The sequence below is a fragment of the Stegostoma tigrinum genome, chromosome 30, assembly GCF_030684315.1.
Source record: "Stegostoma tigrinum isolate sSteTig4 chromosome 30, sSteTig4.hap1, whole genome shotgun sequence".
NCBI classification, from domain to species: Eukaryota; Metazoa; Chordata; class Chondrichthyes; order Orectolobiformes; family Stegostomatidae; genus Stegostoma; species Stegostoma tigrinum.
The window spans coordinates 5281126-5295228 of NC_081383.1; the positions used below are offsets into that span (position 1 = coordinate 5281126).

The following is a 14103-nucleotide window of genomic DNA, read 5'->3' on the forward strand; positions in this document are numbered from 1 at the left end:
CTGCTCTGTCTGCCCGTCAAGACGCCGCACCGCCCACATGCTGGACCCAAGCGCTACCATTATCTAAAGGCTGAGGGAGGAAGGCACGCAAGTAATTATTAATAACGAAGTTAAATGAGACACACATCCATGTTAAAGATGTGAACTAAGTGTAAAATAATATCGAACGTGTAATAATCCAATAAAGAATATAATGGCTTTTGTAATGATGAGACAAGTACTTGACTGCAGATCCCCCCCAAATTTAACTTTAATTGTGTCTGATTGACAGGTCCCTGGGAGCAACTCCCGGAAATACATTTGTTGCAGCAAACAACAAGATATTTTCAGGAAAAGCATTTCACAGCACGTTGGCATACTATAAATACCTGCCTCTAAAACTAGCTAATGGTGATTTCACATAGGAAATGGGGTTTTATTTCAAACAAAGACCTCTTTTACTATTCAATTTAGCTTATTTAAATCCCACCTCTGCTTGTTTTGCATTGGCTGTAGTTTAAAAGCACCGTGCAATTGGTTTCTTCCATCACCCCTGGTTGGTGTCAGGAAAGGGGTGGTGAAAAGTAGGGGAAAATAGGTTTGTGCAGCGTACCAGTGTACGGGTCTTTTTGGAAGGATTAAATTATCTGACATCGTATTGATGATTTTGCAATAAATCACAAATTAAAATCTGCTCAATTGCATTGTGGGATGTTTCGAGCTACTTTCACTTTTAGTAGGAAGTGTCGACTGCAGTACATGAGAAATTTGTTCAGGCATTACATTATATCTCTACGCTTTAGTAGGCTGCAAAGATTCTTTACATTACAAGGTATTATGTATGCAATTTAAGATTATATTTTGAGAAACGCTTTAATTGGAATAGTATCGGGTAGAAGCTTGAATGTAAACACAGGATGCTGGAGAAATTCAGCAGGTCTGGAGGCAGCTATGGAGAGGGAAACAGAATTAACGTTTCAGGTCCAGTGTGAGTTTTAAGGTAGCGTCATACCGACTTGAAACGTGAACTCTGTTTCTCTGTTCACAATTGCTGCCAAACCTGCTGAGTTTCTCCCATTTTTCTGTGTTTATTTCGGATTTTCAGCATCCGCAGTATTTTACATTTGTGGAAGGTTGACTATATTTGAAATACTGTATTGAGATACAGCAGTGCTAGAACTCGGAAATGCATTTTGAGTTTCTGTAGTTGCCATACGAGTTTGCTTGCTGAAAACTGTTACAACACAATCATCAATGTTAAAGATTTATGTCTGTATTACTGTTGAGATTCCCAGACTGCATTTAATGATTAGAAAGCTCTGGGTATCATGCTTTGAACAACAAGCATAGGCCTGACAGCTTTGACAAAGTAACTTAAGTCATGGCAGTGGATGAAAAAGCAGAAGGTAAGACCTTTTGATTGGATCTTGAGGTTTCTCAGCCTCAAAAAAAGCCTCAAAGAAGTTGAAAAAATGCTGCCTGGTTCCCGTGTGAAAATCTCTCCTTTTTCTCTCTTTCCAATCTCCTTCAGCCCCACAATGGCCCTGACCTGCTGAAGTGTTAGTGCTTTTTCAATGTCCAGGTGAGCATTCCTGGTATTAATTACCTCACCATTGCTGTCTGTGCTGTCAGCATTAACTGCAGTTTGTGAAAGAGAGTTCCAAACCTCGACCACCCTCAGTGTGTAAAAGTGCTTCCTAACATCTCTCCTGAATGGTCTGGCCCTAATTCTCAGAGTATTCCTTCCAGTTGTAGAATCCCCAACCAGTGGAAATAGCTTAGCTTATCTTTATCTACCGTGTCCTTTCCTGTTAATATCTTGAAAATTTTGATCAGATCACCCCTTAACCCCCTAAATTCTGAGGGGAAAACAGGCTTATTTGTATAACTACTCCTTGTAACTTAACCCCTGAAGTTCAGCTATCGTTTATGTTAACCTATACTGCACTCCCTTTAAGCGCAACATATCCTTCCAATGTGGTGGGATGTGACTAGGTTCTAAGGTGGTATCAGAGAGGCCTCTCAAACCCATTGCAAAAGCCCACTTCGTAATGGCCGAAGCTTGCTGTACAAGTTTCCCATAAATTTGCACAGCAGTTTCCTTTTTTTCAAAACCCTTGCTAGGGCCAAATGTAGTGCCCAATTTCCCTCGAGTCTTGGCATGGAAAGACTTTCTGGGCTCAGCTGTGTAACTTTTCTATTCATCAGCCCAGTGTCTGGTTCTTTTACCTTCTTCCCTTGCATCAGGTAATGACTTTCATGAGTCTAATACGCAGCACAGCCCATGTCTGTACCAGTTTAGGACTTACATCACCCCACTGCCAATTACACAACCAGATCAACAATTAGTTATGAGCTTCTGTGTATGTATTATTGTGAATATCGATGTGTATGCTTCAATTTTGGTTTAAAAACTCCTGGAATGCTTTCAGGAGCCACTAGCAAATTGAATCCAGACTCACAGCCATTCCAAGAGTGTATCTGGGTAAGGGACTAGTGTACAGTTTGTATGAATAGACAACCTACCAGCTCTCCAGTAACCATACATACAAATGTTAGAGCTGTTAATTGAATTCAAAGATGGGAACTTTTTTTGCCATCCTTTATGTGCAGGCCAATGTGCTGGACCTGCTAGAGGTGGAATAAAATAAAACAACATTGACAAGAATCCTTCGTAAATTTTGAAGGGACAATTGTTTGGGCAATCGAGCTGCATGTTGCATAGGAAACCATGATGACATTCTATGCTGTTAAAGATAAGAACAATATACATTTATATAGCGCATTTCACAAGCTCAAGATATTCCGAAGTGTTTTACAGACAGTGATGTTCTGTTTGAAAGCCAGACACTATCATAGGAAACACAACAGTCAGTTTGCACACAGCAAGCTCTCCACATATAGCAATTTGATACTGACTGGATAACCCACTTTCTGGAATGGAAAATCAATATGGCCGGAACACTGGGGTGGCACGGTGGCTCAGTGGTTAGCACTGCAGCCTCACAGCGCCAGGGACCCGGGTTCGATTCCAGCCTTGGGCAACTGTCTGTGTGGAGTTTGCACATTCTCCCCGTGTCTGCATGGGTTTCCTCCGGGTGCTCTGGTTTCCTCCCACAGTCCAAAGATGTGCAGGCTAGGTGGATTGGCCACTCTAAATTGCCCATAGTGTTCAGGGTTGAGTGAGTTATGGGTGGATGGGTCTGGGTGGGATGCTTCAAGCGGTGGTGTGGACTTGTTGGGCCGAAGGGCCTGTTTCCACACTGTAGGGGAATCTAATCTAATCTAATCAAACACTGGGGAGATTCTGCTGTTATTCTCGAAAACAGTGCCACAGGATCTTTCATATCCACCTGATGTGGTAGACAGTGCCCTTTCTTCAATGCCTTGCCTGATTTGCACCTCTTTCAATGCAGCGCTACCCCAGGACTGCACTGGAAGGTTTAGCATAGACTTTGTGCTCACATCTACTATGCTGTCAAGTTCCTACATTGCCACAGTGATTACACCTTGGGGCAGCAAGAGGAGTGTGTGAAAACCTGAGCATGACACTCATTCACTTGTTCAGACACTCCTGCTCCACCTGTAGCAGGGTGTGCAGATTCACTGTTGAAATATTCAGTTATCTCAGAGACCCCAATTCCAGAGTGGATGAAAGTCATTCTCAGTCCCCACGGATTGCTTAAGAAGAAGCTGACACTTCATTGGCCGTAATGTATTTTGAGACATTATGAGGTTGTAAAGATGTGATATAAAACATAGGAGCAGGAGTGGGCCACTCAGCCCTTTGAATCTGCTCTGCCATTCAATATGATGACGGCTGATCATCCAACTTGGTCCCCTGTTTCTAATTTCTCCCTACTCCTTTTGATCATGCTAACCCTAAGAACCATATCTAACTCCATAAATACATGTCTCCTTTTTAAGTCTCTACAGCAGGGTCTGAATGCACAACCTTAAGGCCAGTATGGTATCCAATGTATGTATGAAGTGGATGCATGAAGGAGGTATGTCCAATCTAATTTGTGTCATGCCTGAAATGGAAGTTTCAGACTAACAGTTACTGCCAAAGCAATGGTTGGTGTATGAGGCGGAATTGGGAGAGGGTGGAATATCTTGCTTACTGAACACAGAAACCAACCAGTGGACATGTTATGTTGTTGCTGAATGTTGTTGTTTTGTGCTTCTTTGTTTAGTGTATCAGGCGATACACAGCAAAATGGATGACGAGGAACGGAACGGACACCAGGGTGAGGTTGGAACCATAAGAATTGTGGAAAGCAATGACAGGGAAGGATTTCATCATGAAACATTGCCATGCAATAATGAAGATCACGACAGGAACCAGAACACTTTTTCACATAAGACTAGCAAGAAGGAACCAGCAGTAGAGGCTGCACCAAGCAACATTGTTCAGATAAAGTGTGCAACTCTGCAGGTCAACGATCAGTTACAGCAAGTTATAACACTCCGAGTTGAAAGCACCCAAGAGCAGAAGCAGGATCAAATGACGCCTGACCATGAAGCGATCTCTACAGTGGACAATGGTAAGCCATGTGGGAAGTAGCTTGCTGAAAACCAATTTGGGGACTCACCAAGTTATCCTTGGTGTTGGAGGAAGGAGCTCTGGGAAATGATGAGAGGAAGTGGGGCTGTTCACATCTGGAATATCAGAACGGAGACGTGTTAATTATTAGAACAGTCTGTAGCTCATTTCTTGAGAAAAATGGAGACCAAGGTTTGACCCGATAGAGGTCGTGTACTATCAGAGGATGGAGGTAGGGAAGATGCTTGCAGGCAACACCAAAGCTAGGGGGCCACAAATTAACTTGAGAGCAATTTCAGGAGGATCTTTAAAATGTGGAACTTTCTAGTACTGGAAGTATAGATGCGGTTAACGTGAAGCTGAGGGAGAAAGGAATAGAAGTATATGCTGATGGGGCAAGATGAAGAGGAGTCAGACGAACCTTGTAGTAAAGTATAAATATTGCCTCGAGACTAGTTGGGCCCACTGAGCAGGGCTGCTGGTGGTTATGATGTTAAATATATAAGGTTTAGCAGGGATTTAAGGATTTTGTTCATCCAGAGGGTGGTGGGAATGCACTGCCTGGGATAGTAGGTGAGGCAGGCAGGAACCTTTAAAAAGTACTTCGATGAGCTGAGTGCTGTGTCAAAAAGGCTTTCCTCATTTTACATTTGCTTGGTTTGCAAATAAACTTACATCTTTACCCTCTCGTCACCTGGCACAAGGTGAGGGCAGATGCCAGCAGCGTGCTAACTCCGATTCCTTTCTCATCCAGGAACAGGGATGGATTGCTGGCATAACAGAACTGCCCTGTTAATCGCAGGCATATGTTCTCTGGAACAGGGTGTGCTGGAGAAACTCAGCAGGCCTGCAGCATCTGTGGAGAGACAACAGAGTTAACATTTTGAGTCCAGTGACCTTTCTTCAGCACAGCAGTCTGTTTTTGTTTCAGATCTTCAGTTCTTTGTTTTATTGATACGTTCAAAAGTCTGGAGCTCAGAAGAATGAGAGACAGCCTCACTGAAAGGTGTAAAATTCTTCCAAAGCTTGTCAGGATACATGCTGAAATGATTTCCCCCGGTTGGAGAGGAGGGATGGAGTTTTTTTTATTTACTAATGGAATGTGGGCGTCTCTGGCTGGGCAGCATTTATTGCCCATCCCCAATTGCCCAGAGGACAGTTAAGAGTCACTTACATGCTGTGGGTTTCAAGTCACATGCAGACCAGACCGGCTAAGGACAGCGGTTTCCTTCCCTAAATGACATTATGAACCATGTGGGTTTTTCCCAACAATTAATAATGGTTTCATCATCATCATTAGGCTCTTAATTCCAGATTTTTGAAATTGAATTTAAATTCCACCGTCTGCCGGATTTGAACCTGGGTTTCCGAGACATTACCTGGCTCTCTGGCTTAATGGTTGGGTGATACCATCAGGCCATTGCCTTCCCAGAGTGATCAGAGCCAGGGATAAGTGATCAGCTATTTGAAGCTGAGTTGAGGAGAAATTTCTTCACTCGGAGGGTTGGGAATCTTAGAAATTTTCTACCCCAAGGTCAGTAGCTGCTTAGGCATCAAGTATATTTAAGACAAAACTTGATAGATTTTTGGAACCTAAGGAAATCCTTAGGGTTTATTGGGTTGGGCAGGGAGGTGGAGTTCAGGTAGGCCAGCTGTAAATCTGCTTAATGGGGAGGGGCTATATGGTCTACTCCTGCTCTTATTTCTTATGTAACAATATTCCTGTGGTACAAAATGTTATGGCTAGTTGTGTGCAGTTCTGGACACCACACTATAGGAGGCTTTGGAGAACGTACAAAAAAAGTTTACCAGGACGTTTCAGAGATAGTCGGAACTGCAGATGCAGGAGAATCTGAGATAACAAAGTGTGGAGCTGGATGAACACAGCAGGCCAAGCAGCATCTCAGGAGCACAAAAGCTGACATTTTGGGTCTGTATCCTTTTTCAGAAAAAGGGTCCAACCTGAAACATCAGCTTTCCTGCTCCTCTGATGCTGCCAGGCCTGTTGTGTTCATCTAGCTCGACATCCTGTTATCGCAGTTTCATTTTAGTTCTTTTTACCAATGATCTTAAGTGTGTACTCTGCTAGACAAACCCCCTGCCACTGGAAATGGCTATAAACACAAAGCCCTTCCTTCCTTAATGAGCAGTGGAGGCTGTAGCTGGTGCATCAAATGGGAAATAGGGCATATAGAGAAGCCCAGATAACAAAGTGCAGAGCTGCATGGACACAGCAGGCCAAGCAGCATCTCAGGAGCACAAAAGCTGACGTTTCGGGCCTAGACCCTTCATCAGAGAGGGGGATGGGGAGAGGGTTCTGGAATAAATAGGGAGAGAGGGGGAGGCGGACCGAAGATGGAGAGAAGAGATAGGTGGAGAGGAGAGTATAGGTAGGAAGGTAGGGAGGGGATAGGTCAGTCCAGGGAAGACGGACAGGTCAAGGAGGTGGGATGAGGTTAGTAGGTAGGAGATGGAGGTGCGGCTTGAGGTGGGAGGAAGGGATGGGTGAGAGGAAGAACAGGTTAGGGAGGCAGAGACAGGCTGGGCTGGTTTTGGGATGCAGTGGGGGGAGGGGATGAACTGGGCTGGTTTTGTGATGCAGTGGGGGAAGGGGAGATTTTGAAGCTGGTGAAGTCCACATTGGTACCATTGGGCTGCAGGGTTCCCAAGCGGAATATGAGTTGCTGCTCCTGCAACCTTCGGGTGGCATCCTTGTGGCACTGCAGGAGGCCCATGATGGACATGTCGTTTGAAGAATGGGAGGGGGAGTGGAAATGGTTCGCGACTGGGAGGTGCAGTTGTTTATTGCGAACTGAGCGGAGGTGTTCTGCAAAGCGGTCCCAAGCTTCCGCCTGGTTTCCCCAATGTAGAGGGAGCCACACTGGGTACAATGGATACAGTATACAACATTGGCAGATGTGCAGGTGAACCTCTGCTTAATATGGAAAGTCATCTTGGGGCCTGGGATGGGGGTGAGGGAGGAGGTGTGGGGGCAAGTGTAGCACTTCCTGCGGTTGCAGGGGAAGGCGCTGGGTGTGGTGGGGTTGGAGGGCAGTGTGGAGCGAACAAGGGAGTCACGGAGAGAGTGGTCCGAACAAGGGAGTCACGGAGAGAGTGGTCCGAACAAGGGAGTCACGGAGAGAGTGGTCCGAACGGGGGAGTCACGGAGAGAGTGATCCGAACAGGGGAGTCACGGAGAGAGTGGTCCGAACAAGGGGGTCACGGAGAGAGTGGTCCGAACAGGGGAGTCACGGAGAGAGTGGTCCGAACAGGGGAGTCACGGAGAGAGTGATCCGAACAAGGGGGTCACGGAGAGAGTGGTCCGAACAGGGGAGTCACGGAGAGAGTGGTCCGAACAGGGGAGTCACGGAGAGAGTGGTCCGAACAAGGGGGTCACGGAGAGAGTGGTCCGAACAGGGGAGTCACGGAGAGAGTGATCCGAACAAGGGGGTCACGGAGAGAGTGGTCCGAACAGGGGAGTCACGGAGAGAGTGGTCCAAACAAGGGGGTCACGGAGAGAGTGGTCCGAACAGGGGAGTCACGGAGAGAGTGGTCCGAACAAGGGGGTCACGGAGAGAGTGGTCCGAACAAGGGGGTCACGGAGAGAGTGGTCATATCTCTGATATAGAGAAGCCCAGTTAGTTTATGAAGGCGATCAGAAATTTCTGAAGAAGGGTTGAGGCCCGAAACATCAGCCTTCCTGCTCCTCTGATGCTGTTCATCCAGCTGTACACCTTGTTATCTCTTGTTTAACAGCACGTTGCTTGGATTGGAGTTTATTAGCTATATGGAGAGGTTGGACAAATTTGGATTGTTTTTGCTGCAGTACCGGGGGTGTGTGTGGTGTGCAGTGGGGGTGACCTGATAGAAGCATATAATAAGACGTGGATAGGATGGACTGTTGGAGTCTTTTTCACATAATAGCATGCATAGGTTTAAGGTGGGAGGGGGAAAGTTAAAGGACATGTGCAAGGCAAGTTCTTTACACAGAGGATAGTAAGTGCCTAGAAGGTGCTGTCAGGGGAGGTGGTAAAAGCAAATACAACAGCACTGTTTAAGAGGCATTTAGACATTCACATGAACAAGGAGGCAATAGAAGGATATACACCATGCGCAAACAGATGGGATTAGTTTAGAATGGCATCACATTTGAGGTAGACATGGTGGGTGAAGGGCCTGTTCCTGTGCTTTACTGTTCTATGTTTCTCTTTCCCCAGAACCAGTACCACTTTCATTCCCAGAGAAATCCAGCACTGTGTATAAGTACGCCACAACACTCACAAATAGGCAGCGAGGAAATGAGATCTCATCACTCCCGGCAAACCTGGATAGTGAGTACCCTGGTTTATATTACTCATTAAGAAGCATAGTCACTGATCTAATGTACAAAAAATGGCAGCCAATTTGTACACAGCAAGCTTCCATAAATAGCAATACAATAATAACTCAGATATCTTTTATGTACCAAAGTTGGATGGGAAATAGATGTTATCCAGGACAACAGAGATAGTCCTCCTACTCTTCTTTGAAATGTTTTCATGAGACCGGTTATGTCTGCCTGTCAGAGCAGGTAGGATCCCAATTAAATGTGGAATTTTCTTCCCCAGAAAACAGTGGAGGTTGGGCCACTGAAATTATTCAAAGCTTGGTTTGTTAGAGGACCTGCAAGCTTATTTGTGATATGTCTGAGCACAGATGGTTCCACAGAATCACTACCATCCAGCTGAAGAACCTTCTCTTCATCTCAGTTCTAATGGGCCCTCCCTTCACTCTGAGAATGTGCCCTCATATCCTAGTCGCTTCTACTAGTGGAAACATCTTCTCCATATCCATTCTGTCCAGGCCTCTCAGTATTCTGTAAGTTTCAATAAGATTCCCTCCTCATCCATCCAAACTCCATTAAGTACAGACTCAGACTTCACAATTGTTGTTCAAATGTAAGCCCTTCATCCCCGGGATCATTCTTGTAAATCTCCTCTGGACCCCCTCCAACACCAGCACATCCTTCCTTAGATGCACAGCCCAAAACTGCTCACAATATTCTAAATGTGGTCTGACCAGAGCCTTATACAGCCTCAACAGTACATCTCTGCTCTTGTATTCTAGTTCTCTTGAAATGAATGCTAATATTGTATTTGCCTTCCTAAATGTCAACTGAACCTGCAGGTTAACCTGAAGAGAATCCTGAATCAGGATTCCCAAGTCCCTGTGCACTTAAGGTTTCTGAAGGCTTTCCCCATTTAGAAAATAGTCTATGCCTTTAGTCTTCCAACCAAAGTGCATAACATGACACATTCCCACATTGTATTCCATCTGTCACTTCTTTGCTCACTCTCCTAGCCTTGTCTTAGTCCTCCTGCAGCCTCCCCACTTCCTGTCCTTCCACCTATCTTTGTGTCATCTGCAAACTTAACAACAATGCCCTTAGTTCCTTTTTCCAGATTTTTAATGCGTAATATGAATAGTTATGGTCCTAGCACGGGCCCCTGTGGAACCTTGCTAGTCACCAGCTGCCATCCCGATGAAGACCCTTTATCCCCTCTTCTGCCAAACAGCCAATTCTTTGTCCATGTTAGTAACCTGCCCCTATCACCATGGGCTCTTATCTTACTCAGAAACCTCCTGTGTGACACCTTGTCAAAGGCCTTCTGGAAATCCAAATAGATCACATCCACTGGTTCTCCTTTGTCTAACTTGCTCATTACTTCCTCAAAGAATTCTAACAGATTTGTCCGGCACATAGTCCTCTTTAAAAAGCCGTGTTGACTCCACCCTATTTTACAGTGCACATCCAAGTATTCCTCAACCTCAACCTTAACAATTGTCTCAAAAATCTTACCAATGACAGAGATTAGGCTAACTGGCCTACAGCTTCCTGTCTTCTGCCTCCTTCCCTTCTTGATGTTAAGACACAATCTTGGAGCAGGTGGGACTTGAACCCAGGTCTCTTGGCTCAGAGGTAGGGACACGACAACTAAGTCACAAGATCTACCTGGGCCTATCAAGGAGATATTTTCTAATCAACTTGTTTAGAGATGGTATTGCACACCTCTGGAGTCTGTTTGGTTGGGTGGGGGGGGTGGGGCGCAGATCTTGAACCTGGATGTCATGACTGAGAGGTAGGGACAGTACCCTTGTGCTACAAATGTAGCTCTACAAAGTACAATTTACTGATCGATACCTAATATCTGTTTATTTTAGTACTTTCAATTACTATGTATTTAACATCTATTACCAAAACCTATTAGATGCTAATAGAGTTAGGTCTTTGATAGAGAGGACAGTAAAAAGGGCAGACAAGAAAGTGTAATTGATAGCATAACCAGATCGGTCATGACATTATTGATTGGCAGAATAAGTTTGAAGGGCCAAATAGTCCGTTCTTGATCATAAATCGTGTTTTTTTTATTAAACATCCTAGTCGAAAGACAGCGCTTCCAACATTGCAGCAATCTAGCGAGTTTTGAGAAGATTTGTAGCTCAGGTTGAGGTTCTGGATGTGAGTTTGCTCGCTGAGCTGGAAGTCTCGTTTTCAGACGTTTCGTCACCATTCTAGGTAACATCATCAGTGAGCCTCCGACGAAGCGCTGGTGTTATGTCCCGCTTTCTATTTATCTGGTTAGGTTTCTTTGGGTTGGTGATGTTCCTGTGTCGGTGATGTCATTTCCTGTTCTTTTTCTCAGGGGATGGTAGATTGGCTCCAAATCAATGTGTTTGTTGATGGAGTTCCGGTTGGAATGCCATGCTTCTAGGAATTCTCGTGCGTGTCTCTGTTTGGCTTGTCCTAGGATGGATGTGTTGTCCCAATCAAAGTGGTGTCCTTCCTTATCTGTATGTAAGGATACGAGTGATAGTGGGTCATGTCGTTTTGTGGCTAGTTGATGTTCATGTATCCTGGTGGCTAGCTTTCTGCCAGTTTGTCCAATGTAGTGTTTGTCACAGTTCTTGCAAGGTATTTTGTAGATGACGTTCGTTTTATTTGTTGTCTGTATGGGGTCTTTTAAGTTCATTAGCTGCTGTTTTAGTGTGTTGGTGGGTTTGTGGGCTGCCCTGATGCCAAGGGGTCCGAGTAGTCTGGCAGTCATTTCGGAAATGTCTTTGATGTAGGGGAGCGTGGTTATGGTTTCTGAGCACGTTTTGTCTGTTTGTTTGGGTTTATTGCTGAGGAATTGGCAGCGGTGAACACAGTCTGCCGATTCCTCAGCAATAAACCCAAACAAACAGACAAAACGGGCTCAGAAACCATAACCACTCTCCCCTACATCAAAGACATTTCCGAAATGACTGCCAGACTACTTGGACCTCTTGGCATCAGGGTAGCCCACAAACCCACCAACACAGTAAAACAGCAGCTAATGAACTTAAAAGACCCCATACAGACAACAAATAAAACGAACGTCATCTACAAAATACCTTGCAAGAACTGTGACAAACGCTACATTGGACAAACTGGCAGGAAGCCAGCCACCAGGATACATGAACATCAACTAGCCACAAAATGACATGACCCACTATCACTCGTATCCTTACATACAGATGAGGAAGGACACTACTTTGATTGGGACAACACATCCATCCTAGGACAAGCCAAACAGAGACACGCACGAGAATTCCTAGAAGCATGGCATTCCAACCGGAACTCCATCAACAAACACATTGATTTGGAGCCACTCTACCATCCCCTGAGAAAAAGAACAGGAAATGACATCACCAACACAGGAAATGACATCACCAACCCAAGGAAACCCAACCAGATAAATAGAAAGCGGGACATAACACCAGCGCTTCGTCGGAGGCTCACTGATGATGTTACCTAGAATGGTGACGAAACTTCTGAAAACTAACCTTCCAGCTCAGCGAGCAAACTCACATCCATTGCAGCAATCTGTCAATACTACACTGATATTTGGACAGGTACATGAATAGGAAAGGTTTAGAGGGATCTGGGCCAAACACAGGCAAACGGGACTAGTTTAGTTTGGGATTGTGGTCAGCATTGACTGGTTCTTTCTGTGCTGTATGACTTTATGGTGTGCCAGCCTAGTCTTGTGCTCAGGCCTTGGGAGCAGAATTTGAATTCTTGAACCTCTGACTCAGGCAGGGTTACCCACGGAGATCTGAGGGATCAGACACCTGCTACCAGTCGGGCTGGATTGAAACCTCAATCTGAGAGAAGAAAATTCCAGAAGAGAACAATTCGGATCCATTTACAAAATTTGGAAACAAACCCACTTGCCATTTCGTACTCAACATTACAAACGTTTACTTTGCTCTCCTTACAGCACTATCAATTCACCAGCTAGCTGCTCAGGGAGACCTGGCCCAACTAATGTCAAATCTTCAACAAGGTGAGCAATTGAAATTGAGCTGGTTTGTTACAAATTCTTTGTGTAGGTTCTGAGCAAATTCTACTCTTATGCCGTTCGTTGTGGGATTTGGACACCGTGGGAAAGACTGTCACTTATGGTAGGTTATTGACCATGAATCCATTGTCGATTGTTTGGAAAACCCCATCTGGTTCATTAGTGTCCTCTAGGGAAGGAAACTGCCATCCTTACCTGGTCTGGCCTACATGTGACTCCAGACCCACAGCAATGTGGTTGACTCTCAACTGCCCTCTGGGCAATTAGGGATGGGCAATAAATGCTGCCTGGCCAGTGATGCCCTCATCCCATAGATGAATAAAGGGTTTTCTTGGAATGCAGATTTGAGAGGAGTTAAAATTCCCCCAGAGCCCCGTGGCACCTTCCCCTGCTCATTCACCTCCTCCCTCCCCACTATTCACAGGCCAAAACGTACCTTCCAGGTGAAGCAGCACTTCACCTGTACTTCCCAGAATCTAGTCTACTACATTCGCTGCTCACAATATGGTCTCCTCCACACTGGGGAAATGAAGCATAGACTGGATGACCGCTTCGCAGAACATCTACATTCAGCTCGCAATAAAGACCCTGAGCTACCTGTTGCCTGCCCCTTCAACACACTACTCTGTTCCCTGACCAACATCTCTGTCTCTGGCTTGCTGTAGTGTTCCAGCGAGCTTAATGCAAGCTGGAGGAACAACACCTCATTTTCCGCTTGGGGACTCTACAGCCCTCCGGACTCAGTGTCGAGTTAAATAATTTTAGGGCTTAAACTCTCCATGTCCCAGCCCCCCCACCCCACACACCAGGGCTTGTTACCACACAGCCTGCCATTACACACTACCTAATGTTAGTCACTAACAGTCTCCATTAACAACTATTCATCTTCCCAGCCAGATCATTATCAACTTCTTTGTCTGTCCAACTAGACTCAATCTTATCGTTTAATCCCTACCCCATCCCCCTCCCTATTTTTTACATATAAGCCAACATTTTCCCAGCCACCATTGGATCTGAGAAAGGGTTACTGGACCCGAAACATTAACTCGGATTTTTTTCTTCACAGATGCTGCCAGACTTGCTGAGCTTTACCAGCAACTTCTGTTTTTGTTCCAGGTTTACAGCATCCACAGTTCCTTTGGTTTTTAAAACTCTTGTTGGTGTGGGGCTGAAGTAAGAACAGCAAGTTTCCTCGTCTAAAAGACATAGTATTGG

General features: G+C 45.2%; 1 protein-coding gene across 4 annotated transcripts in view; it reads left to right on the forward strand.

The window, feature by feature from the left end:
* Positions 1-57: 57 nt before the first annotated feature.
* The window catches only part of rfxank (regulatory factor X-associated ankyrin-containing protein), a 24003-nt gene continuing 9957 nt past the window's right edge, over positions 58-14103 (forward strand). The window contains exons 1-4 of one of the 4 annotated variants that reach the window (XM_059638455.1): positions 58-91; positions 4176-4526; positions 8743-8856; positions 12808-12873. In XM_059638455.1, the coding sequence (XP_059494438.1) occupies position 91; positions 4176-4526; positions 8743-8856; positions 12808-12873 (532 nt within the window). In that variant the 5' untranslated portion in view covers positions 58-90. Of the gene's footprint in view, positions 92-609; positions 812-4175; positions 4527-8742; positions 8857-12807; positions 12874-14103 lie in introns of those variants that run through there. The other 3 variants (XM_059638452.1, XM_059638453.1, XM_059638454.1) reach the window with 3 other exon arrangements.